This window comes from Bidens hawaiensis, unplaced genomic scaffold (genome assembly GCF_021521415.1).
Source record: "Bidens hawaiensis isolate Kalapana, Puna unplaced genomic scaffold, B.hawaiensis_p1.1 tig00011466_1, whole genome shotgun sequence".
Classification (NCBI taxonomy): Eukaryota; Viridiplantae; Streptophyta; class Magnoliopsida; order Asterales; family Asteraceae; genus Bidens; species Bidens hawaiensis.
In genome coordinates, this window is record NW_027491894.1 from 559177 (window position 1) to 584622 (window position 25446).

The 25446-nt window shown below is 36.8% G+C and overlaps 4 protein-coding genes and 1 pseudogene across 4 annotated transcripts; 3 read left to right on the plus strand and 2 right to left on the minus strand.

Moving 5' to 3' along the window:
* Window positions 1-8415: 8415 nt before the first annotated feature.
* LOC143538088 (uncharacterized) lies at window positions 8416-8751 on the minus strand. Its single transcript, XM_077031721.1, has one exon. It carries the CDS (start codon window positions 8749-8751, stop codon window positions 8416-8418), a length of 336 nt encoding a protein of 111 aa, XP_076887836.1.
* Window positions 8752-13819: 5068 nt separating this feature from the next.
* On the plus strand, window positions 13820-14245 carry LOC143538089 (non-specific lipid-transfer protein-like). The gene is made up of 2 exons (XM_077031722.1): window positions 13820-14151; window positions 14236-14245. Exons 1-2 carry the CDS (start codon window positions 13820-13822, stop codon window positions 14243-14245), a joined length of 342 nt encoding a protein of 113 aa, XP_076887837.1.
* Window positions 14246-16776: 2531 nt separating this feature from the next.
* On the plus strand, window positions 16777-17115 carry LOC143538091 (non-specific lipid-transfer protein pseudogene; annotated as a pseudogene).
* An 80-nt stretch (window positions 17116-17195) lies between these two features.
* LOC143538029 (soluble inorganic pyrophosphatase 1-like) lies at window positions 17196-21378 on the minus strand. The gene is made up of 9 exons (XM_077031669.1): window positions 21323-21378; window positions 19418-19535; window positions 19228-19256; window positions 19062-19127; window positions 18840-18947; window positions 18658-18723; window positions 17614-17734; window positions 17456-17537; window positions 17196-17379 (listed from the first exon to the last, which is right to left on the minus strand). The coding sequence occupies exons 2-9, from the start codon at window positions 19527-19529 to the stop codon at window positions 17337-17339; spliced, it is 627 nt and encodes a 208-aa protein (XP_076887784.1). The 5' UTR covers window positions 19530-19535; window positions 21323-21378; the 3' UTR covers window positions 17196-17336.
* Window positions 21379-23657: 2279 nt separating this feature from the next.
* On the plus strand, window positions 23658-25423 carry LOC143538068 (phosphopantetheine adenylyltransferase-like). Its single transcript, XM_077031706.1, has 6 exons — window positions 23658-23823; window positions 23892-23963; window positions 24568-24627; window positions 24745-24839; window positions 24992-25061; window positions 25136-25423. The coding sequence occupies exons 1-6, from the start codon at window positions 23716-23718 to the stop codon at window positions 25232-25234; spliced, it is 504 nt and encodes a 167-aa protein (XP_076887821.1). The 5' UTR covers window positions 23658-23715; the 3' UTR covers window positions 25235-25423.
* Window positions 25424-25446: the final 23 nt, after the last annotated feature.

Here is a 25446-nt window from a genome sequence, read left to right on the forward strand (position 1 = left end):
ACATTCCCATTTCCACGTAGGAATTTCTGGTTGTTCGAGCAAACCAGATGGGCGTTGGTGTTCAGCTTTCACTTTAGAACAAGTCAGACATTTAGCTACGAACACAGCAATATCCTTTTTCATACCGGGCCACCAATAAGTAATGCGCAAATCCTTGTACATCTTGTCAGCGCCGGGATGAATAGAATATCGAGATTTGTGTGCTTCACTCAGGATATCAGCGCGAAGATTCTCATCAAAGGGAATCCAGATGCGATTAAGATAGCAGAGAATTCCACTCAGATTAGGGACAAAGAGTGCTTCCGCGCCACACGCTAACTCGGCGCGAAGGTTACCATTACTGATGGATGCGCGCTGCGCGTCACGAATACGCGATTCAAGGTTGCTTTGAATCGGCGCGAAGTGAAGCTGGGTGCGCGGCAAGATACAGTTAAGCTGGCAGGGTTTTCGGCTGAGCGCGTCGGCTACCACATTAGCCTTACCAGGATGATACCGGATCTCACAATCGTAATCGCTGATGAGTTCGTTCCATCGGCGTTGCCTCATGTTAAGTTCCTTCTGATCAAAGATATGCTGAAGGCTTTTATGGTCAGTGTAGAGGATACACTTAGTACCATAAAGGTAGTGTCTCCAGATCTTTAAGGCAAAAACAACTGCACCAAGTTCGAGGTCGTGAGTTGTATAATTCTTTTCATGAACCTTGAGTTGCCTTGATGCGTAAGCGATAACCTTGCCTCGTTGCATAAGAACACAACCGAGACCTTGGTTGGAGGCATCGCAGTACACGACAAAATCATCATTACCCTCAGGTAGCGCAAGAACAGGAGCTTCACACAACAAACGCTTGAGCGTTAGAAAGGCTTCTTCTTGCTTCGAGCCCCAAATATATGGTTTACCTTTGTGCGTTAGAGCTGTTAAAGGCAAAGCGATCTTCGAGAAGTTCGAAATGAAGCGCCGGTAATAACCAGCTAAGCCCAGAAAGGAACGGATCTCAGAAGGAGAGGATGGCGTAATCCAGTTCTTGATTGCTTCAATCTTGGATGGGTCGACATGAATACCCATCTTGTTTACAACATGACCAAGAAACTGTACTTCATCAGACCAGAATTCACACTTGGAAAGCTTAGCATAGAGTTGCTCAACTCTAAGCTTTTGCAACACCAACCGAAGATGTTGCTCGTGCTCGGCCTTGGTCTTAGAATACACCAGAACATCATCGATAAACACAATCACGAATTTATCCAAGAAAGGCCTACACACCCGATTCATTAGATCCATGAAAACGGCGGGTGCGTTGGTCAAACCGAAGGACATGACCAAGAATTCAAAATGGCCATAACGAGTTCGAAAAGCAGTCTTCGGAACATCTTCATCGCGGATGCGCAACTGGTGATAGCCAGAGCGGAGGTCAATCTTGGAGAAACAAGAGGCACCTTGGAGTTGATCAAAGAGGTCGTCAATACGCGGTAAAGGATACCGGTTTTTAATGGTGAGTTTGTTCAACTCGCGGTAATCAATACACATGCGAAACGATCCATCTTTCTTTTTAACGAACAACACCGGAGCACCCCAGGGCGAAGAGCTAGGGCGAATGAATCCTTTAGCAGTCAACTCTTGAAGTTGGCTTGCCAATTCTTGCATCTCAGCGGGTGCAAGACGATAAGGAGATTTAGCCACGGGGGAAGCACCAGGGACAAGATCAATACGGAACTCGACTTCACGAGCGGGAGGGATACCAGGAAGATCATCAGGAAAAACTTCAGGGAAATCACGCACAACAGGGATATCGCGAAGCTTCTTCTCTTCAGCAGGTTTAACCACATGGGCTAGGAATGCAATACACTTCTTCCGCATGAGCCTTCGGGCTTCGGCGCAAGACATAAGTTTAAGACCGCGGGAGGGTTTTTCGCCGTAGATGCGAAGATCACCATTTTCTCGAGGTATGCGAATCATCTTCTTGGCGCAAATAACTTCGGCGCGATTATGCGTAAGCCAGTCCATACCAATGATAACATCAAAGCTTCCAAGAGGCATAGGGATGAGGTCAATCAGAAAATCGTTTTCGTTAAGGTTAAGCGTACAATCTTTAATCACCGAGTTAATTAAAACAGTTTCACCATTAGCCAATTCAACTGAAAAATTTTCTTTTAAATCGCTGCGCGGTCGCGCAAGCTTCAGCTCGAAGGCGCGAGAGATCAAACTTCGATCGGCGCCAGTATCAAAAAGTACAGAGGCATAAAATCCGTTAAGTAAAAATGTACCATTAACTACGTCATTATTCGCTTGCGCTTGGTGCGCGGTTATGTTAAAAGCTCGTCCACGCGTCACTTGGTTTGAAATCTGGTTCACCGGATTCGCCTGTGTGATTTGCACTTGTAGTCTCGGGCACGCGTTCCGGAAATGACTGGGATCACCGCAGTTATAGCACGATCTGGGTCGTGGGTTTTGGTAGGTTGGTTGAGGGTTTTGCGGGTAGACTGGTGGTGTTGGTGCAATTGGATTGGCGAGAAGGACTCTACAGTTTTCTGCAAGGTGACCAGTACGGCCACATCGGGTACAAAGTCGACATGGGACTTGAGGTGGGTGGTGGAGTCTACAGGTTGGGCAAAAGGGGTGGTTTCCTGTGTAAGGTTTCTTAGTTGGCGGGGCAGGGAGTGCTGGATTGGTTAAGGCATAGTTGTGGACTACAGGAGGCGTTGGGTAGGTTGACAGAGGGTTAGGCGCATAAACTGGCGGTTGGTAAATGGGTTGCTGGACGATGGGCGGGTTGGTAAGCGCATAGGCCTTGCGCCTGCGCTTGAGGTTGTTAGGGTTCGAGGGTTCAGGTTTGGTTTCTGTTGGTTCAGTGACAGTCTTGGTGAGTTTGGTCTTTTCTGTTCCCCGCAGGAACAGGGTTCCTGCTCTGACATGGTTGTCGCTGAGCACAGCGGCCAACTCGATGGCGTCAGAGAGGGTTACTGGGTTTCTGGCCCATACAGAATCTTGAATTTCCATGGGGAGACCCCCAAGGAATTTCTCTATGGCTCGGCGGGAAGGGGTAACAAGGTGAGGGACAAGCAGGCTTAGTTCATGGAAACGCGTCGCGTACTCGCGCGCTTCACCGCTGTATTGCTTAAGATTCCAAAATTCCTCCTCTAGGCGCTTAATTTCGTTGGGAGGGCAGAATTCTCGCGTCAGAATTTCCTTGAATTCCTCCCAGAGCATGCTGGAAGCAGCTTCTGCGCCACGCGCATGAGCTACTCCATTCCACCATGTAAGCGCTCTGGATTCCAGGACACTGGAAGCATACAGGGTTCGTCTGTCTGAGGGGCATTGGGTATGGAGGAAAGTGTTTTCAATCTTTTCGAGCCATTGGAGCATCACGGTGGCTCCTTCAAGACCTGTGAACTTTGGAGGGTTACCCGCATTGAAGGATTTAATGTTATAACTGGAGGTATTGTTTTGGCTCAAGGCTTGGGCTATCGCGGCGGCCATTTCCTGGGAACGTTGCTGTCTACGCATGCGCGAGGCTTCTCTTCTCTGAAATCGGCGAGATAGCGGAGGCATTCTAAGAAAAATTTTAATTTTAGTTAATATCTTGGTTTTAGCGCAAAGTTTTAATCTTATAAAGCTTGGTTTCACGGAGTCAGTTACTGTCAAAAGTTAAAGTAAAATAAATGACCCTAAATGCAGACTTAATAAAGGTAACAAATTCGAATCAAGAATCGACAATTCATGTATCACCATGACTTTCCGAATTCCCAATTTAAAATATACGAGCAAACGAGTATTGGAGATTGACGATTCATGTATCACCATGACTTTTCAAGTCTCCAACCTCAGAACATAATCGTAAATGGAAATTGAAAATCAACTATTCATGTATCACCATGACTTTTCGGATTTTTCAATCCCAACAAACGAATATGTAAGTAAAATCAATAAAAATCGAAATTTAACAAAAATCGAAATATCGCGAAATAAAACATAAAATCATACACTGCGCAAGCGCGAGCATATTCATAAATAACGAGTAATTAACAATAAGCGCGCAAACATGAGATTTCTCTCATGCGCGAGAGGGGACTCTTAGGTATTCTAGGCCGTTACGTCTAACCACCTATCCTAAAGTCAACGAGCTCTGATACCAATTGTAACATCCGGCCCTCGCACCACCAATATTGTCCGCTCTGCCCACGAAGAGCTCACGAATTTGTTTTTGGTTGCCCAAAACGCGTTGGTGATTGAAGAGGCAGGACATTACTTATGAACCAGTGATCTCTCTTGTCCACGGCCGATGTGGGATAGCCTAAGAGTGGGACAATGTTGTGTTTGCCAAGGGTGTTACAGACAACCCCCTTTGGACTCATCGTCCTCGATGAGGCGTGTCCCAACATCCCGAATGGCACAAGAGTGGCTCTGATACCAATCTGTAACACCCCGACCAAAGGCGGATTATACATCGGGGCGCCACATATTGTTTCATTACTCGTGACACTATTGGGTGTCAATATTTAATAAATACATTCATTCGCGCACGCGCAAAGCAAAAATAAGATAACATAAATCATCATAAATCAATATATTATAAATCATAGTATTCGAACAGCAATAACTTGTCTTGATACATTTTAATCTAGGTCAAAAATAAAGAAAACTTCCTACGTGTCCACGAGCTCCAAAACAGCTACTGCAAACCTGAACATGTGTTAAAATAAAACGTCAAACACTTGCGTGTTGGTGAGAAATCAAGTTTAATACAATACATAGATAACAATAAATCTGCGCGCAACATGTGTATGTCTGGGTTTCAACAAGGGTGTAATCAGATCGGGACCAACTCTAAGAGACAAGACTGCCAGTGCTCACAATTGAGCTCACAAACAAGACTAACTGTGCAAGTGTAACAAAAGAGAAAATCATAAACGATAGTTCTCCCGTGTTCATCTAATGGTACCATGAAAACTGCGGAATAGACCGACAAGACGGTTAATGATCCACACATACAAATAAACAGCCAAGTCTACGTCCTCAACACATGGGATACTGCGCGACTAAAGTTCATAAACAAGTTTAAGACTCTAAGTTTGTATGAACACATGAACATCCCAAAACATTAAAAGCAAAAAGGGATTAGGTACGAGATTACTCACTTGATAAACGATGCGGTGTAAGATAAAGCAAGAACCAACTTTAAACAAGCACAAGTTAACCTATAAATAAGATTGTTGTTTTAACGATCTGTTTTAAGTCTTGATTATAAGTTAGCATAATTAATAAGTAAGTTATATAATATATTACCGGAAAACAGGGCAGAACAGGGAGGAAGACGGAGGCAAGAGAGGAGGGAGGCGGCTGAAGAACAACGGCAGAGAGCAAAAAGGGAGGAAGAGAATAGGTGTAGTGTGTGAAGTGTTAAGAAAATAGTACTATATATAGGCAAACCCTAGGGGACACAAGCCCTAGAAAAGATCTCCAAAAGTAAAAGAAAAGATATCAACAGTAAAAAGTTCTGAAAAGTAAAGATATCAAAAGATATGGTAGCAGGGAAAAAGAGAAAAAGGCTGACAGGATTCAGAAAAAGGCATGGGAGAGGACAGATAAAGGTATTGGTCAAGCATGGCAAAAGCAGATTCTCAAAAGATTATGTCAGTCACTTTATCTGTCAACCAATGGGGTTGGTGCGCATGCTGCGCCGAAAGTAACTTTTCAGACATAAAGCAGATTAGGTCAACAGCTCAAAAGATAAGACAACACAAAAGCAAAAGGCTAGATTAAACAGAAGAAAACTCAAAGGGTTAGCGCGAGAAGGCTGACACAGAAGGTCAAGAGAGCGCGAGCGCGAAGGCAGACAGAACTAACCTTAACGCGTCGCGGAAAGAACTACATTTCTAAGCGCGCCGCGGGAAGAATCACATTTCTTAGCGCGCCGCGGGAGGAACTAAAATTCCTAGCGCGTCGCTGCGAGAAGAATTATAATTCTTAGCGCGCTGCGAGAAGAGTTCGTCTCGCGTATCGCTGAAACAGGTGGTCTTCACGCAGGATTCCTTGTAAGGGGTCTGGTGCGTGGAGCTGCGCAGACAACCTTAGGCGGGAAGGAACAAAGGACAAGCAAAGAGTTAGGAGAAAAAGAGGGAAACAAGGCGTAAGGGCGGGACGGCGACAAGAGGGAAAAGAAGGCGGAAAGAGAGAATGAGAGGGACGGGACGGCGGAAAGAAAGAGAGAGAAAGAGGCGGGAAGGAAAATATATATATTATTATTAAAAGTAAAATATAAGTATAAATATATATTAAATCATAAAAGAAAAAGATCGGATAAGGGAAACGGGTACCTGGGTCGGGTCGGATCGGGGCAGATGTCACAGTTATTGTATATTATTTGAGAATAAGCAAAGACTATTTTACCTCTAATCTCTTAAAATTATATGCATTGCTTCTTGTACTATATGCAACAAGAGTGATACCTCTTAAAATTTAAGATTTCTTTTACTCCTATATTATATACTCCTATATTATATATAGTATAGATATAAATTTAAAAAGTAAAATATATAATAACAAAAATAGTAACTATTTCATTGATCTTTTTGGTGTGAATGTGAATGCAAAATACTAAGAAAACTATAAAATAAAAAAGCTATTAAAATTAAAAATAAATAAATAACTAAAATTTGAAAATTCAGGTAACCAACCACCAACAATATTCGAGTTCGGGGTTTAACAAGTAGAAGCCATAAATTAAATTCACAATAAAGACGATTCAAGAATACTTTAATAAACCGATCATATTATATATAAGGTTTCCAGTTTAACGAGTCGGTTCAATTCTAAAAACACTATCAACAAAACATAACAATCACATTATTTAAGTTTAAACTGACAAATAGACAGATCGAGAGACAGATATGATCCACAAACCTACACGATGAGATATGTGCAAAGTGCATAAGGATATGGACTCAAATAAAAAGCATTAAATAATGATGACCAAATAAACAACTTTTATAGTATTATCCTCTCATGCGCCATGAAATAATCATTCAATATCTCAAACGACATATTATAATATATCTAAAAAATTATTTCCTTTTCGTTTTTGCATAAATATTATATATATATACAATTAGCAACTTAAGTATGCATCATATATTGTACCTTGGGCTTTAATGGGTTGTACCCACTTTTGGTTTTTCTTTTTCATTTTTTTATCTTTACTACTTTATTAGTTTTAACCCAATACTTTAACATCTTTTATAATTTAATCATGTACTTTTCACTTTCAACTTTGGTCATACTTTTAAGTTTTACAAATGTTTCGTTTTATGTTTCGGTCTAAATTGACAAGTTAACACGTCGCAACGTGCGTGTGTGAGTCAACGTTTTTACGCCTATTTTTTCCTTTTCACGAGCCCAACGTAACACAAATCCTAGATCGACTTAGTTGTTTTTTATGTTTTACGTTTCACATGCGTGGTTTAGTGTTTTACGTCTTTGTTCATTCGGTTTACATTTTTTGTTTTTTTTATTTCTTTCCTTATGAGTTTTTTTCGTTGTTTGTGGTCGTTGGCGTTGGTGCGACATGAATGCTACTTGGCACGATTTTACGCCCCACCGCAACGTGGGGGCATGATGCTAGTTATATACATATATGATATTAAGAAACTTCAGCCTACAATCCCCACTTCCTGGCTTAGTTGTAGTAGGGAAAACTAAGTTAGATTTTTAATTGTTATTTTTGGTGAATTATAGTAATGTCAGATTGAGTTAAGTTTTATAAGATTGTCAGTTTGAATCCCGAGCTTATCATGATAGGTGAGGTTTTAGTCCACCGTGTGTTACACCAGAGAGTTTTGCTCTAGTGTTACTGGTGACACGACGACTGTCAAGTGGTAGACGAAGGTACGATTTTCCAAGAGAAATCTCAATCCAAACTCTAAAGCCAGTGTGGTCCCAACTAAAACAACATAGTCGGGACAGAGTGAGGTAATGAGACTCCCTAAACATTAAAAAGAAACAGAAACTTAAGCCAACACACACCTACAATCTGGTTTAATTTGGGTGAGAGTGAGGTGTTACTTTATGAATTTATAGCCACATACACAACAATTATGATCTGAAAACAAAAAAAAACGAATTTATAATTCTGAATCCGAATTATTCAAAAATTTTGATATCTATATTTTTTAGAAATTTTCTAACATCCGATTTATGTGAAATATTGTTTCACATAATTCGGATATCTGTAGGATAACCGTATCCGAAATTTAGAACATAAACTATGATAACAATTTCGTATAGATAAAAACTATAACATGTGTTCAAATTTCAATCTCATAACAAGTTAGAAATCTACAAGTTAAATTAAACAGTAAATACGAAATCAAAGTGTTAATTTTGAACAACTTTATTCATTCATTCAATCAATCAAAACCAAATTCAATAAATTACAGGCTTATTAGCACCAGCATCCCAGACACCTCCTTCTTTGAGGTACTGGACGTACCTCGAGAACTCGGGTTTCGCAGTCGCCTTCTTCTTCCGACTCTTGCGCTCGAATAAGCTGAAGAAGGGATGCACTTTGCTCACCTTCTTCACCTGTTTCGCCACCGGGTCCACTTTCGGTACGGGTTTCGGTTCAAGTACAAATTTCAAGGGGTGATCACCGAAGAAGTTGGCGGGAAGAGTAGTTGATCTGATCATTTTAGGTTCGTGTGATTCTGATAGTTGCTCGTATTGGCGGTTGTTTCGCCTTGTGCTGATTGATCTCAACATGTTTGATTGATTGATTGTAGAGAGAGAGAAAATAAAAGTGTGTAATTGTTGAGATAATGAAATGATGAAAGGCGGTGAATGTTATGGATTTAAAGACATTTTTAGAGGGGGTGGAAAGATGAAACTGTTGTTTTTTTTTAAGGCTGAGGGGTGTGGAGCGTGAGAAAGGGCGCAAGAGGACAGCCGCTCGCGCCCCGGGGCGCGAGCACCACACCACCGAGGCGCGAGAGGGGCGCGAGCGCGGAAAAAGAGGCAGGCGCAAGGGGGGGTAGCGGCTGGGGGTAGCGTGAAGGGTTCTTGGGTTGCGTAAATAGAGCCGTTGGCTCATATAATGTGTATTAAAAAAAAAAATTTAAATAATTTACGATAAAATGAACCGTTTGAAGACGACACCGGTAAAAAAAGAGACCCACTAAGGTAGAACATCGTGATGTATATACGTTGCCGGAGATGGAATCCCGTTGACGGAAACCAATCTACCACCACCACCGGAACAACAGCCCAGACACCATCTCCATCGCCGTTGCTAAAGGGGGCTGCAAATATCGTTCAAGGAGGTGATGACCAGGTTTTTTAACATAATGGGTGGAGAGAGGGTCAATCACAACCAAGTAATCTGTAGTACAATCTTTACTTCATAATGTACAAGTGCAACTGCATTACAAAGTTGCCTTTTGTATATATATATTACTTCATAATCTGTAGTACAATCTTTACTTCATAATTTTTACCGTTGGCTCAAAAAAATGTGTGTTTTTTTAAATAATTTCTTGTTTTTTTAATAATACGTTTTTTTAATACATTTATAAAAAAATTAAAAAAAAACCGCTCGCGCCCCCTCTCGCGCCCCTCCACACCATGTCCCGGGGCGCGAGCACCACAACCAACACCCATCTTATCAAGTTTCTCTCTCTGCCACACGTCACAATATTATTGGCTGACGCCCCCACTCGCGCCCCCTCTCGCGCCCCCCACACCCCTCAGCCTAATGCATTTGGGATTTGTTGGGATATTGTTTATTTGTAATTACGGTCTTTGGAAAATGTGGTTGAATTGATCTTTTCTTAAACTAAGATAAGAGTTTTTAACTATAAATATAAGTTGAATTTTTTATGAGGGAAAAAAATGGTTGGTTTAATTTTGGGTCACAACTTTTGACTTAGAATACAATAGAGTCGATGTTTAGGTTTGGTTGATACCAATAAATCGGATTTGATTTTGGAGAAGAACAAGTTCCTAGCTTATTGGGATCAACGTTAGAATAGAAAACCGGTTTTTTTTTTGGCCGGTTCTGGGTTGTAATCGATTGTCCGGTTTCAATACTAATAATTGGGTCTAGGACTCGAGCAAAGTGTTAACAATAGTGTCAGTCTTTGGGTGTATTTTTTTTTATCATTAATTGGGTTTGGTTTGGTTTGGTTTTAGCAGGTAAGACTTGTTTGATCACTCTACTGGCAACGATTCTTATCAGTTAGTGTCTCTAATGCAAACCGGGTCTCTTGTCTGCTAGATGAATGTTGGTCCATGAAGAGACTTTCTATCTATATGGGCTATAATTTTGTCACCTGGACAAAATGAAAAAAACAAAACAAAAAAAAAACAATATCCCGGTCATCATCAGAGTCAAAACAAAGAGGATTTGAGTTACGCTATGGCTGCAAAATCACGGTCGCATACTCCATCACAGATGCCATCCGGATTTGGCCCCGCCAACATACGACTCGGATCTTCAAATGTCCCCTTAGGTTACATCGATTATCACAGCCTTAATTCAATTCTGCACAAAGTAAACCACCATAGCAGCTTGCATGCAGAGAGTAATTGTAAACAGCAGGTACTAAATTAATTAATAGAAACAAATTTGGATGAGTATATTATAAACTATATTATTCAAAGATATAATATTATCTTTTGGATTAATAACTTAGGATAACATGTTAGCACACATGCTTATTTTGAAGCAATTCATTCCTATTTTCAGTCGGCATCAACAAACTGAAATTTTATTAATTAGTTCACATGTACTTTTATATGTGTAGTTATATATAGTTTGAAAATGGCATGTCTGCTATCTTCCATTGGTGTAATATTTACATTTGGAGGATATTCAACAAACCTAACAGGCCAACCATTTACCCTATGTATAGAACACCTGAAACTTCTACTATACATACTTGACTATCAATAGTAAAAGTAGATGTTTATGGCACAACCACTTGTATCATGTTATTTAAAGTATCAAGCCATTTTTGTAATAAAATTGGTTTTTCTATTCATAACAGCCAAAACGAACAGATTAACTTACCTGCAACTTGCAAGTAGGGTCTCTTTGTAGTTTGTACCACACGGTTCCCACAGTCCATTGAGCATCCACATTTTCTCCGAAGGATATTATTCTTTTATAACCTTTCTCAAAAGTCACGGTTGAAGATTGTAGTCTTTTTTGGACTTCTCCAAAGGTCATTATTCTTAGTAAGAAGAAGATGGGCAAATCATAAGAACCGAAACCAAAAATTTACTGTAACTTAATCAGATTATGTACTAAAAATAACCATTAATTTCATCATAAATTGCCAAGGCAAACACGCTATTTAAAAGTTAACCAACAAAAGCAAAAAACAGGTTACAATAATAGTAAAAGACAATTTTTTGTAGAGCCTAAACTTATATTTGTAGTTGTACATCATTTGATACAACAATGAACAAAAACGTACTACGGAATGGAACACAAAATTCAAGAGATATAGAAACTCGTAATCCAACAATATGTTAAAATCTATCTATATATATTGAATGGGGAAAACCTGGTTATTATATTTGTTGGCGCCTTATCCTTCGTAATGACGTTGCTGTATTTCATCTTCCATCATGTTTCGATGGTGAGAGTAAATTGAAAAGACATACCGGAGAGCAAAAACTAAGAAACGAAGCACTCAGTGGTCGGTCGTAACAAATCGACTCTTCTTTGTCGGCGGCGATATCACCGTCTTCAACCGGGATTGTCATTTATTCACATCGATTCCTTCATTTTGAAGCCCTAATTGTAGTTGCTAGATTGTTCGATTGGAGTGGGAACTTCTTGAATTAAGTATGTGTAGTTGTGTTAGAAAATGGAGAAAACGACATTGAAGCCTTGATTGGATAATGTGTGGCTGTAAATCAAAGTTTTGATGAATAGTGAGATAAAAAACTTTTGGTTTTTAATATATATATATATAATGTTTTTGAGGGAAATACCCCACATCTAATGGGAGCAGCATCTAATAGTCAAATGATGCAAGCTATTGGCTCTATATGCAAGACAAAGGGGCCTAACTAGGACCATGATGCAAAAAAAGGTTGAAGGCAAAATGTTAAATGTGTAGCTAACTAGCTATTGTTATTTAAGGACCACTTTTATATTCTACCTTATTTTAATTTTAACGAGTGTTGCATATTGCCATTTTTGTGAATAGCGTGACATGAAATTTTCTTTGTTTTTCTATAACTTTTTATTCTATTTTGTTTATATTTAATATATCTTAGATATTATTTTGAGAATGGATTGTGTTAAAAAAGAGAATCATTTTGGGTTTTCATAAGATGCCGTTATAATGAACACATAAATTTAACAGAGTTAAAAACATGGAGTTATGATAAAAAAAAAACAACTAATGGACAACAAAAATAAAAATATACGGGACTAATAACGATAATTTTGGTTCAAACAACAGAAACTAAAGCTTTATTTCACTTTTAGATATTTTAAAAACTATACTTGTTAAAACATAATTGGTTGGAAAAATCTTCACTAGCTTGAAGTATTCAAACATTTATACTTCGTATTTGATATCAAATAAAGCTGGCATAAACCAGTTTTTGTTTCAATGTGTAATATCCTACTTTTTGTTGTAATAAATTTTCAATGCTATAATTAATAATATAAGATTAGAAATATTCGTTTGAAGAGTGTCTAATTCAATAGATTTGAAAGTTGGACTATTTGTCGAGAATTGATGAGTTCTTGAGCCAAAAGTGTAAATATAACTTAAGTGCTGCAACTCAATTTCTTACACTTAAGGGGTCAAATACGGGCAAGTTCTAAACCGATTTGAATGTGTTCCCAGTTTTAACTTTTAAGGATATGTCCATTTAACTAGTTTTTCTCAAAATGTCCATTCCAAACCAAGTCGACCCGACTACTCAATAATCATTACGAACTTCTATCAACGTACAAGATTCTGTCATGTGTCAAAATATATCGGCAGAAGCTAAAAAAACTAGTCGGAAGACAAAATAAAATTCCGTCGGATGGCGAAAAATCGCTTCGGAAGACAAAAATCTCGTTGGAAGCCAAAATAAATATCGTCTAAAGACAGAGAGTTCTCGTTGAAATGTCTAAATTACCCGTCAAGACGCCTAAAAATCACTTCAGCGGTTTTTTCAAAAAATCTGGGTGTCTCAACCGGATATTGACATGTTTATTGTGGGTGACATTTTGGAAGAACCCCTTTCAAATGGTCAAAATGTTTATTTTAACTAGTCAAATGGGCATTTTGGTTATTTTACCATTTCAAAACTCTTTTTTTTTTTCCTTAAAACGAATAATTTCAACCTAATGTTATTTTAATCTTCAATATTTTTACATAAAGACACACATCGGTCCGTTTATGTTGATTGCAAGCTTGTGTATGTTCTTTTTAACCTTTTGAACGATTATTAAATTTGTGTTTTAACATGGTTGTTCAAAAGTTTATATCATATTTAAAGCATTTCCAATTGTCACGAAAGCTATTTAGGTTCATTGTCTTCCATATTTGGATCCGATCATTATTACCGATTGAAGTGGGTTACTAAGAAAAGTATCGAGTTCAAATATTTACACAAGTTAGGAACGCTCAAACATCAAAAAACATTAAATGTTTCATTAATATTGGCCCCTACCTCCAACCACTTAATCAAATCTTCATTTCATCTTAAAACACTCACATGAACATGCACAAAACACCAATATAAATATCCACCTTTGTCACAATAATATTTCATGCACCAACATAGTTCTAGGAACAGTTTCATACAAATGGTGAATATGGCAACTAAGGTTATGTGTCTTGTACTCGTGTGCATGGTGGTTGTGGTGCCAAGCACCGAGGCGATCACTTGTGGTCAGGTTGTCAGCACGTTGGCTCCGTGCTTGGGGTACCTGACCAGAGGTGGTGTTGTGCCACCTGCTTGTTGTGGTGGAGTCATAGGACTCAATAATGTTGCAAATTCGACTCCTGACCGTCGAACCACGTGTGGTTGCTTGAAGGTCTTGTACTCGTCTGTCTCGGGTGTAAATCTCGGCTTTGCAAGTAGCTTGCCTGGAAAATGCGGTGTCAACATCCCTTACAAGATCAGCCCTAGCACCGACTGCTCTAAGTGAGTTCAAACTATAAATATGCATGTCTATAGTTTAATTATTTAATATTAGAGTGTTTTTAAAGATTAATACATTTTTTGCAGGGTTACTTAATTATTAAGGTTTGGAGGGAAGATTAGAAGCATATATATGGATGATGGATCATGATGCATGTGTCTTTGGGTTATGATGTATTTGGGTATAAATAATGCTCTTTTTCTTGTTATCAGTCTCAGTGTCTTTGGTTGTAAAGAGCAAAGCTTTATGAATATTAAGTGGTTTTATTTACAAAACCAACCAATTTAAGTATTTCATAATTACCACCTTAGTAGTACTGTTCTGCTTATGTTATGACTCATATGCAACTGAACTATGACTCATTTGGCAAATGGTTAGAGTAGTAATATAAGTTGCGCGTAACTGATACAACAATAGTAGAATCCAAGTGGTTCAATAATAGTAAAATCCAAGTACATCGATCGTGAAACGTGAGTATGAGTATGAGTCCATTGAGTCGTATGACACATCAGTGATAACATACGGTGATACGGTGTACACCAAAATTCATAATACACTTGTTTTAGATTAGTTATATTATTGCATATAACTAATTATTTCATATTTTTATTAATAATCTAACTTTTTAACAAAAAGATATAAGAGGTCTAAGTCATTAAAAATACATTTTTGGTGAATCTTGACACGTTAGATATGATAAAAAGTACACTTCATGCATGTTGTTTAGAATTCAGTGTTGTATTAATTTTTTTTTGAAAGGCAAATTTCATTAAACACCCAAAAAACGAACTAACTCCAAGACGGAGATAGTTCCAAGCCAAAACAAGGAAAACGGCTAAATTACATCAAAAAATTGAAAGAATGCCAACCCTTCCAATCTACATCACTTTTACCCCTACTTCTATACCAAAGGAAACCCAACGACTTTACGTCCGAAATAATCTCAGTAATCTTTGTATTATTCTTCGTAAACACCTTCTCGTTTCTCGCCTTCCAAATGCGCCAACATGTTAGCACCAAGATGCCATGAAGAAGCTCCTTTTTCCGGTTCGAACTCCCCGACTGATCAACAATAGTCTGTATATCATTAATTGAGAATAAGAAGATCGGAGGAATGTGACACCACCGAGCGATTCCATTCCAAACTCCGTCAGCAATTCGACACACCGTGAACACATGTTCAGCCGTCTCTTCAGCTTCTCCACATAGGACACACTTGCAGTCTCCTACCAAGATATTCCGTCTTCTAAGGGCAACCTTTGTAGGAATCCGATCTAATAAAGTTCGCCACATAAAAATGTTGCACTTAGCCGGTAGCCAACTACTCCATCGAAACGTATGCCCAACAGCATCTGAATTGAAACTTTTAATCCACGACTTAGTTTCCTGTACCGTTAGTTGCTGCAGTCGACCCTTATTCCATTCCCACGAATCCCGGCTCGAGTCGAGTGTAGTCCCTGAAACCATCTGAGAACACTCAACAACCTCAGCTATTTCCTGGACAGTGGCCGGATACTTCTTCCATTCCCAAGTTATAGCACCAACAAAGTCATTATTGCCGACTCTATCCGCGACCATACACCATTTATTCTTTTCGAGACGGAAGAGTGCAGGGAATAAAGTCTTCAAAGGAAGGGGATTTATCCAAGGATCAATCCAGAATTTAATACTCAATCCGTTCCCGACCTTACCTTGCATCAAACTACTAAAGCTAGAGCCATTCACTATAAGCCGAGAACCACTGTTAACAATCTTTGACCAAGTACCCGAAACAGCGTATACAGCGTGAAGAAAAAGATCGAAGAGCACAGTGCCAAGAAGAGTGTGCGCCATGAGATGTTGAAGGTAATGAAGAAAGCCGTTGATGAAACGACCAAGTGGCTCGAGGATAACCAAGCTGCGACTTTTGCTGAGCTTCACCTTAAGAAGGCACACCTATAATTTGTTTGCCAGCAGCTGTTTTAGATCTACGATTATGATTGTTGATTATTGGAATCTAAGCTTGTGTTTATCTTTTTGTTCTACTTAAGTTTGGTTTGGTGGATGCTTAGCTCTACTTTTGCTAAATGTTATGACTCGTATGTATGGATATTTAATAGTTTTGAATTTAAAGTTGAAACCTTTTGCGCTCTGTTGTTTTGTTGTCGTATATGTGTATGATATGATAAGCATTTATGTGTCACATTAATTGTTTCGTATACATCACGACATTTGTATTTGGTGTCATGGTTATATGGATGTAAAGTTGTGATAGTGTCACGCCATTCCATGGATTTCTTGATTTGTTCGTTTAAGATTTCATTTCTATCTATTTTTCGATAAATTTAGCATTCACTGAGATGTCAATATCAGCTTATTAAGTGAATTCTTAATATAAGATTTGGACTCCTTGAATCCTTAGTTTGGCTCGTTTAACCTGTTCAAATTTAAACTTGGATAATTCTTTTATATCTAGGTATACTTGTGTTTTAAACACATCTATCTAGATGTATTTGATTTTGTAAACTCATCTTTAGTTCATTAAGCTTGCCAAATAACCATTTTGGCATGGCATATATGTGCACCTTGTCACAATATCTCCTGCACCAACATACACTTCTAAGATCAGTTTCATACAAATGACGAAGATGGTAACGAAGGTTATATGTCTGGTACTCGCTTGCATGGTGGTTGGGATGCCCGGTGCAGAGGCTATCACTAGTTGTCAGCACCTTGACTCCGTGCTTGGGGTACCTGACCAAAGGTGGTGTGGTGCCACCTGCTTGTTTCGGTGGGTTAGAGGACCCAATAATGCTGCAAAGTCGACCCCTGGCCGTCAGGCTGCTTGTGGTTGTTTAAAGAGTGTGTATGCGTCCATCCCGGGCATTAATCTCGGCTTTGCAAGCAGCCTGCCCGGAAAGTGTGGGGTCAAGATCCCTTACAAGATTAGCCTAGCACTGGCTGCTCCAAGTATGTTTAAACTTTAAATACGAAGAAATTGAGCGAAAAGCTCTTGGGGGATGAAGAAACTTTATAAACGTTTATAAATAAGTAACCAAGATACCACTTAATAAAGATGACAAGATAATATAAATCATTCAAAGCTGTTACATAATCGCATGCAACCATATTACCATTACAAGTTTTTAAAGTCTCTTACGAGTCCTATACCATAATAATACTTGTTCCAACAACAAACCGGATCAAATCACTGCCTCAAGCTTTCAACAATGTAAGAGGCATACAGATCCCTGTCATCGCAAAAATTCATGTTCGTAAATATTAGATTAGATTAAATAATCAATGTATGCAATATTCTGGACTCACATGGAATACTCGATAGCTTTGACCGCATCTTCAGCAGGGAGGAAGTCGTTGACTTTGACTGATTTGTTCTCGTTCTTCTTGTCTGCACGCATTAAATTAAGGAATCCCAAAAACAAGGCAACATTAGAAATATATTTTTTACACAAATGCAAGGATACAGTCCTCAAAGAAACGCCGGATCTCAGCAAGACGATGTGGCGGGAGTTCTTTGATGTCGGTGTAGTGACGGAATTCTGGGTCATCTGCGCATTCTGCTATGATTTTGTCATCACCTTCACCCTGTAAAAACAAAACATGTTCCAAATGATTAAGGTTTAAATTAAGATGCATCGAACTTTCTTGATTGCCAGGTATCGGTGGGTAGGGCTGTTAACAGTCGGGTTTGCAGGTCAAACCCGACACAGGCCCGAAAATATTACATGAACCCCAAGTGTCACACACATGACTCCAAACACAACACATGTATTTGCAGGTTGGCACGAACACAACCCGTTTAACCCGAAAAAATGATTTAATATAACTTTTTTGCATATTAGTATTTTAAAATTCTGAATTTACGTATAATTTTTATTTTTATACAACAACTATGTTTAAAATAAGTCAATTAATTTTTAAACTTTTATCCTTTATATTTTGGCATAAAAAACACAAAAAGATAATATTCTAGATAAACACATTTTTATTAAATAAATAAATACATAAATATAAAATATGGGTTAAACGGGTCAGCCTGGAACCCGCCAGGTTGACAACACAACCCATTTACTAAACGTGTATTGGTGTGTTGACACGAACATGACCTGTTTAACCCGAAAAAGAATTTTATTAAATTGTTTTGCATTTTAATACTTCAAAATTCTAAATTTACACATAACTGTTACTTTTTTTAAGCCATTATGTTTAAACTTTACAATATGTCAATTTATTTTTAAACTTCTAGATCTGGGAATAAAAGTACCCGAATAGTTAGTTGCTATATAAAGATTTTTTTTTAAATATACAAAAATAAAGAATATGGGTTGACAACAGACCCGTTTACTACAAGTGTTCACTGGCTCGACACGACACGAAACTGACCCTAACCGTTTAGCCTAAACCCAACCCCATGAATTTCATGATTGGTTCTTGTCATGTCAAAAATTCATGATGGGATGAGTTTTCCCACCCAAAAAAAAAGACGAATCTAAGGCTAAATAATCTACCTGGTCAATCATAGGCATTAATCCGATAGCACGCGCACGAAGGAAGGTTCCAGGCAGCACAGGTTCCTGTACACAGGTGATTAGAATGAAAATGTGTGTATTAATCAGTTTTTGACTGAGTCAAATTCAAGATGCAGTTTATCAAGTTCCATGACATTATATATATATTATTATAAGTGTACCTGCATCAATACCAAAACATCCATGGGATCGCTATCTTCACAAATGGTTCTTGGGATGAAACCATAGTTGTGTGGGTAAACCACTGACGAGTAGAGAATCCGATCAACCTAATTTTAAAATATTTCGATTAACAATGCACCAGAAATTACAAATTCTAAAATGAAGATAAATGAATGTGATATAACTACGAAATAAAATATGTCTAGTAATCAGAAGTTTACCTTGATTAGGCCACTTCCTTTGTCAAGTTCATACTTAACTTTGCTGCCTTTTCCAATTTCAACCACCTGAGACAAACTCGCATAACTTAAGAAAACAAACTTCTACATTTACAAGAATCTAAAAATCAAACTCTATTATCATTAGTAGAGACGTTGAGAAACGTACACAGTTGAAAACTTGAGGTGCGCCCAGTCCTGAAATATTTTTCAGCAAAAACAATTTTTAAGAATCGAGTTTTGATAATTCAGAACTATTTTTCTAATCAGAAAAGGGATTAGAAACATAGAAGTTGGTATGAACATTTGAATCATAAAGTCATAGATAATGATGCAATATCAAGAAAAGTTTGTTTTACCGATTTCTAAATCATGCCAGGGGTGAGCAGCAACAGATCTTCGTGACATAGAGCTGAGAATCCTTTCATTGAGGGCTACGCGAGTGCCTCCGTGTCCCTCATGGTTAGCCATGTTTACCTTCAATATTTAAAATGTTTTTTGGTTTAATAAAAATTATTTCAAGTACACAATGCATCTTGTCAACACAAAGATGTCTTCAAAAAAGAAAAAAAAACATCACTTAATAAGCAATTGTCTCCACCTACACTTACAGAAAATCAATCATACTACTTAAAAGTTTTAATCTAAAAGCAAGCTCACAAGATTACATAATTAAACTTGTGGGACTAACTAATCTTCTTAAATGGAATCTTACAAGAATATGAATGTATTTGTTAAATTAACCCTAAACAAATTTTCCATTTATCAATAAGTGAACATCTGACAAGAAAGTCTTTAATATTGGACTCTTCTAACAGACATAGCAATAAAACTGCAAAACTTTGCATAAACTATTGCTCATATCTCACAATTTTATGATACATCACAATTACAATGTATGAAACTATTTCGCCGCAAATGAAGATCAAATAGTCTAAAATAGCACCCAAATGCATCTGATATCAATAGAAAGACTCCCCAAAATCCCAACTGACCTGAATAATCATCAAGTGAACTAGATTTGACTTCAAAAGGTGGAAAATTAATTTGAAATTATTTAGTACAGATTGTGTTATTAAATTAGACCCATACATCACACTATCACAGAAAAAAAAACGTTTGATTGTAATTTGTAATAGTTGTCGTATTAACGTTGGATCCACATTTGATGTACAAAATGAAAGTAAACAAAAAAAAATTCTGGCTTAATTGCTTAAACAAGTATGAAAAGCAGGAGAATGAAATTAAATATATAACATAACAACATATGAAACAATCTACTGAAACTTGCCAAACAAACCATACACCTCTCTTGGTTGACACAGGAGTATAAAGGACTATTTATAGTATATGTTACCATCAACTCACCAACCAAACAAAAATTAAAAAAGTTAATGCGAAAAACAATTACTGTCAAACTCTCACATTTTCCTTTTTCTCATCTTTTATTTTTTCCTTTTGAGGACAGAGTATAATTATGAGAAGGAAATGTCAAATGTGTATCACTATCAACTACCATTTTTTTCTAAATAAAGAAAATTATGATGAGTTTGATGGTAATAATTAGTTGCCCAAAAAAGTAACATTTATGCTAAACTAAAATTTTACTTTCCAAACGATATGAGTTGATTATTAGTGCCTTAAATTAAGCATTCTCCTAATTGCAAATTAAAACAGAACTATTACAAAAAGATGTTTCAAAATGACTTTTATTTTCCAAAAATCAGAATTAAAGTTTACTATTATTAGAAAACATTTTTTCCAGAATCACATAAAAAAACTCATGTGCATTTTCTTCCGGCGTAAAACTATCCGATCGGACAAATCAGAACAATAGTCTATCAAAATTGAGATCTGACACTCTTATTATAGAATACACTTAATTCCTTGTTGTAACACCAAACGTGAAATCTATATATCATTAACTATTAACCCTAACACTAATACAACGAATTCTTCAATAATTAATTAACATACTCACAGGCAAGCAGGCTCATGCATTCGAATAACCGAATATTAATTATCAAATTAATCGAGTAACATATTTGCGTATAAACAGAGCATAAACCTAATAATCGATCGATAAACCTAATCGCATTAACCTAAACCACAGATCGTAGTAGTATGCAGTCAAATCAAAAACTAACTCACTAACACATACAGTGAATCTGTAACCTGATGTTTGAAATTATTAGTTCATTATTTAATAATAATAATAATAATAGAAGTATAATCAATCAATCAATCAAATAATATAAACTTACAGAGAATAAAGTAGCAAAATGTGGAGCGAAAAATGTGAGTGACAAAGAAAAAGAAGAGAAGAGAGATTTGTAGTGGACGCATAATTGACTCTTTTTTTGTGCATTGGAGGTAGTTTCTGAGCCATTGGATTCGGAAGGAATCTGATCGACGTTGGAGAATTGGACACGTGTGATGTCACTTTGCTTATATGTCTATTAATCGAGGAGGAATATTCTATTTTCAACGTATAAAGTGGCAATGAAATAAGAACATAAATGTCAAATTGTAATGAAATCAAATTAAATCAAAATCTAAACTGGTTAATAACTTAAAACAATATAGTTATCAGAGTATGACTACCAACTGTGCACTTTAAATTAAAAAATACGGTGACTTAAACACAAAAAATAAAGTCATCTCTATTAAAAATTTAATAACTAGGGCCTCTCGTTGTGAGGCTGGCCTCAAAAACATACATGGTCTCCCCTGATGTCAGGGCATTAAGACTTGGGTGATAAAGGGATCGACGGGGCTCCAACAATTAATGGAGTGACAAATGAGAAAAAGTAGAAAATGGTAGGACTTTAACATAACATGACATTTTAACTTGAGATTTAAAACCTCTCCACAATGATTAGCCTTATTACAATTGTGATCATTAAGTACATAAATGATAATAAAATTACACAATTTTCTAGTTAAAATTTATTTCAATAATCATGAGATTTAAATCTTCACCACTTAAAAAACATAAAATTTTGTTCAACACCTTGTTGCCTCTTTTGATTAAGACCCTTTGATAACACATTACACCTAAATAAATAGGAAAGAAAACAAGCTATGCTATGATAAACTTTAGAAATACGAAATTGAAACACATGAAAAGGTAGGATCCTAAAATAATGCAATGCAAATAATACTTATGGGACAAGGAGAGAGTTGGTGTGGTTGAGTTGATGAATATCTTAAAATAATGTAATGCAAATAATACTTAGTAGAGAATTGGGGTGGATGAGTATATGAATATCCTAAAACAATGCAATGCAAATAATATTGATGGGACAAGGAGATAGTTGGTGAAGATGTGTGGATGAGTAGATGAATATCCTAAAACATTGCAATGCAAATATTGATGGGATAAAGGATAATTTGTGTGGATGTGTGGATGAATTTGGCTAGGCTAGGTGGAACTTAAATCAATGGGCATAACAACATTGTTCTCTCTTTATCTATCTTTATATTTAAATTTACATAAAATATTATGGTTAATTTTTTAATTAAATAATACTTGTTTTATATCTTTATCATTAAATTTTTTTTCATGCACACATAATTACTCTAAAAAGTATTAAAAAGTTATAAAGGATGAACAATTTTTCAAATGTACATAAAAATCACTGTATTTTATCTCTCTACTACTCAGAACACATTAACCACTATAGAAAATGAAGGATATGATGTGAATGCTCTAATGGATAGTTTGTATCCGTATCTAAAACCAACCAGACACAACCACGTGGGGAGGCAATGTGATAATGCACGAAAAGCACAAGAACTCAACCAATTTAAATTTTGAGGGAGGGGTGCAAGTTGCTACAACCCCAAACCATAGAGGCAAAATTTCAATTTACTAAAAAATAGAGTTCTTTTGGGATGTTATATCCGAACACCATTCTTCATGGTGTTTTTACAACCCTATAGATACGACTTGTATAGGCACTGCATGACTTATAAAAGTACGGAGGAAACAAGATGGCAACCTTTTGTAGTGTATATGAGTCGTATAGTCCCTATAAGAGCCATATAGACTTTTTGTATCGTATAGCCCCTATATGACTCATATAGTAGTTTTTTTTAACTAAAAATACAAAGTATAGGAAATAACAATTGTCATGGTTATAAAATAAAAACACGTAATATAGGAGTACATATTTTGTTTCATACTAATTAAACAACCTACACACAACAAGAGCGTTTCAGAGTACCGATGTATCAAGAGATATGTATAGAAATAAGTTGGTACCCAAAAATGCTCTTTAATTCATAAGTAACAAAATATGTACTTTTACATTATATATTTTTATCTCATAATCATGTCGTCTATTTTTTCTATATTTTGTATTTTTTAAGTAAAAAATACATTAAATAAAAATATGTCTTTAGAGGCTATATGAGTTAGAAAACATATACAACTCGTATAAAGGCTATACAATAATGTAATTCTAAACCTATAATAGGTGTTTTAGTATAGGTTTTACCCGGTGTCAAAATAAGAAACAAATAAAGCTTACAAATAATAAGATATCAAACAAACAAATTATCATGAGGATGTTGGAGATTCCTTATTTTACTATGCACCTTATAATTTATAAACTTGGCTAAAATAAGGAATCCAAACACTCCCTGTATCAAAATGGAGTCAGATTCATCATCGACAGTTTCTCCACCAAATTCATATAAATCGGTTGTTCTCGGAGGCACCTTTGATCGCCTACACGACGGTCATCGCCTATTTCTCAAGGTTTCTTTGTTTATATAAGTTTTTAATTATGCTTCACTATGATTTACTAAGGTTGAATTTGATTGTAGACAGCTGCGGAATTGGCTCGGGATCGAGTTGTCGTCGGTATACTTGATGGCCCTATGTTGTCCAACAAACAGGTTTCCATCTTGCTTGCCCTATATAAAGAACTTGAATGGTATTAATACACTCACTGGTTAGGCGGTTTCCGTTAATTGGTTTTGAAGGTCATAGTGGGTCGGTTAACCTTGAGTTTGGCCATTATTTGGGCTTGGAAGTTTTCCTTGAAATTTTTTTACCATTGAATAAATTGTTATTACACTTTTGTATACATTAGTATATTGCTTGCATAGCGTTAAAAAATTAATATATAATCCGTTCGGTTTTGGTGAGTATGGAGGCCACTATAGTCGGTTTTCAGAAAATCATTAAACCGACCCACCGGATTTTCGGGTTTGTTGGTTAATTTGGTTACGGGCCAGTTAATTCGGTTTTTGTACGCCCCTGAGCCGAGCCACGAGCTGAAACTCGCTCGTATCTTTTTGCATACCAGCCTTCCTTATCAAGTAAACCATTCATGATTTCTTCATTGCTTGATCGTTTTTACGTATCAGCCTCCTCCATACATTAACTTTGACACGCATGTTTCATTAATTTAATTGCGCTTTTTAAAACCAGGTTTGTCATTCTTTTTAATAGGATTATTCCTATCAGTAAAAACTTTTTATTCATTTTATGTTGCAGTTTGCCCATCTTATTATGCCAATTGAACAGAGAATAAAAACAGTTGAAGATTTCATTAAGGTGCCAAAATCTTCTATACTCTTTTTTATAATATTCTTTATTGTGCAGCCATAATGTGATGATCATAATAATATCTTCTTGGTTATTTATGAACATTTGTTCTTTATATTCTATCAGTCTATCAAGCCTAGTCTGACAGTAGAAGTCGAACACATTACCGATCCTTATGGTCCTTCAATTGTTGATAAGAATCTCGATGTCATTGTTGTCAGGTTTTCTTCTTGGCCTGATTTACCTACTATTGTTAAAGCTTAAAATTTTGTGACTCTTGAGTAGTTTTTACTTTTCAATGTTATTATAACGATATTAACGTTTCATTTTTTTTTTTGAGTATCTTGTGATGTATTGATGCACACTTTGTCAGCCAGGAAACTCTACCGGGTGGATTATTGGTGAACAAGAAGAGAGCCGAAAGAGGCCTCTCACAGCTAAAGGTGCATATTTTCTAAACAGTTTATATATATCTATATAAACAATGGCTGACTGCAGTGGTTACTTCTATTTGCAGGTTGAAGTTGTTAATCTGGTACCAGAAGAATCTAGTGGTGAAAAACTAAGTTCCTCCAAATTAAGGCAGCGCGAGGCTCATATTACCGGAAAACTTTAGTTGATTAACAGGTATGTATATATATATATTAAGCTCACGGGCCCATTCGGTTTATTAAATGTTCCCTTGTAATGCCTATATATTGTAAGGTAACCCATTCAGTAATGCAGTTGAGTCTTTCATAATCTTACAGTATGCATCTGTAACTGTAACACACTGCAACAGAATGCCATAGCTTGCATAAAAAATGAATCAATCATATAGTTTAAGTT